This window comes from Hipposideros armiger, unplaced genomic scaffold, assembly GCF_001890085.2.
Source record: "Hipposideros armiger isolate ML-2016 unplaced genomic scaffold, ASM189008v1 scaffold_499, whole genome shotgun sequence".
Taxonomy (NCBI): Eukaryota; Metazoa; Chordata; class Mammalia; order Chiroptera; family Hipposideridae; genus Hipposideros; species Hipposideros armiger.
Window position 1 is genome coordinate 519,741 of NW_017731849.1, and position 1,346 is coordinate 521,086.

The 1,346-nt window shown below is 48.1% G+C and overlaps 1 protein-coding gene across 1 annotated transcript in view; it reads right to left on the minus strand.

Moving 5' to 3' along the window:
* ADGRF1 (adhesion G protein-coupled receptor F1) overlaps positions 1 to 1,346 on the minus strand; it is a 51,389-nt gene that overhangs the window by 25,172 nt on the left and 24,871 nt on the right. Inside the window, exons 5-6 of the mRNA XM_019667520.1 lie at positions 838 to 987; positions 38 to 211 (exon numbers count right to left, since the gene is read on the minus strand). Of these exons, the coding sequence (XP_019523065.1) occupies positions 38 to 211; positions 838 to 987 (324 nt within the window). The remainder of the gene's footprint in view (positions 1 to 37; positions 212 to 837; positions 988 to 1,346) is intronic.

Here is a 1,346-nt window from a genome sequence, read left to right on the forward strand (position 1 = left end):
GCCCAGAGCTTCCCTCCTAGAATTCTCCTGTGCTTACTTGTTCTCTCACAGAAATTAACACTCTGGGAGAGGTTGTTGAGATGACAGTCACAGCTCTGGAGGGATTCGGCCATGTGAAAGTAGCATTTCTGGGGATCAAGGCATGATGGAGGAAACCAGGTGTAGCCGTCTTCACAGGCACACCGTAGGACCCCATTGTGGCTGCCACAGTCTGCACAAGAAAACAGAGCTTGGTTTCATGGGGTCTGGTTAATAAATTGATTACAGATGAATTCTGATCCTTGGCTCTGACTTAGAATGTGAACCAAGTATTTCTCACCAAAAGCTAGAAGGATGAAACCCTGATGCTGCTGCTACTGCTGGACTGGGCACCACACTTTAAGAACCCTTGCTTTAGACAAATCATTTAGCTTCTCTGAACTCCACTGTTGTGGTCATTAGCACTGCTTGTCAAATATTTCTCGCTCTCTTTCAGGCCTGCATATCCTGGCCCGCTGAGGTTGGTGGGGCCATGAAAGCTATTATGAGCAGAACTAGTGTGTCACTTCTGAGTTAGAGAATTCAACTACCAATGTCAAACCCTCCAGTGCTCCATGTCTTTTGGGCTCAAAATGGGTACATTTGAGATAGGTCAGCCTGGGTCCCCAAGAGACCACCACAAGCTCAATCCCTCTGCAACCCGCAATGGACATGTAGCATGAAGAAGGAATAAAACATTTATTCTTTTAAGCCACAGCTATTGCAGGGATGGTTGTTTCCACAGCATAACCTGACCTATCCTGACTAATACACCCACCTCTCCCCTTTCCACTGCCAATCCCTAGAGAGCTGACTTACATGTGGTCGCCTTTGCTCTGATAATCTCCGTTGGCCCATGTAACCATAATGATGGAGGCTTCAAAAGCTTCAGAAAATTCTTCAAGTCTCTTTTCTCCTTGGAATCTTTATAGGACACCTGAAGCAGCAGCTCATATTCCTGCACTGGGCCTAAAGAGAGGAAGGCAGTCAGAAGCCTCCTTTCTCAGGCTGGGAGGAAAATACTGTCAAGGAAGTGACCATGAAGCCATCATTAGATTTGGCCTAGAGGTCATGGACTTCACAGTGCTGCTTGTCACTGACTCCTGCTCATCCAGACAATGATTAAAAATGAGCGTCCAGGGCAAGCACATGCGGACAGTCTCACATAGCCTGATGTGTGTCCGTCCTCACTGCTACCAGGCCTGTGCTCCCCTGCTCTCTGACCCACCCTGCATCCCCCTCCTGACTTGACACACTTCCTCAGGACACGCCCAGAGTCAAGTTTCAGGTGTCAAGGCTGAAAGGAGAAGAGGAGGGAAAACCCTAGT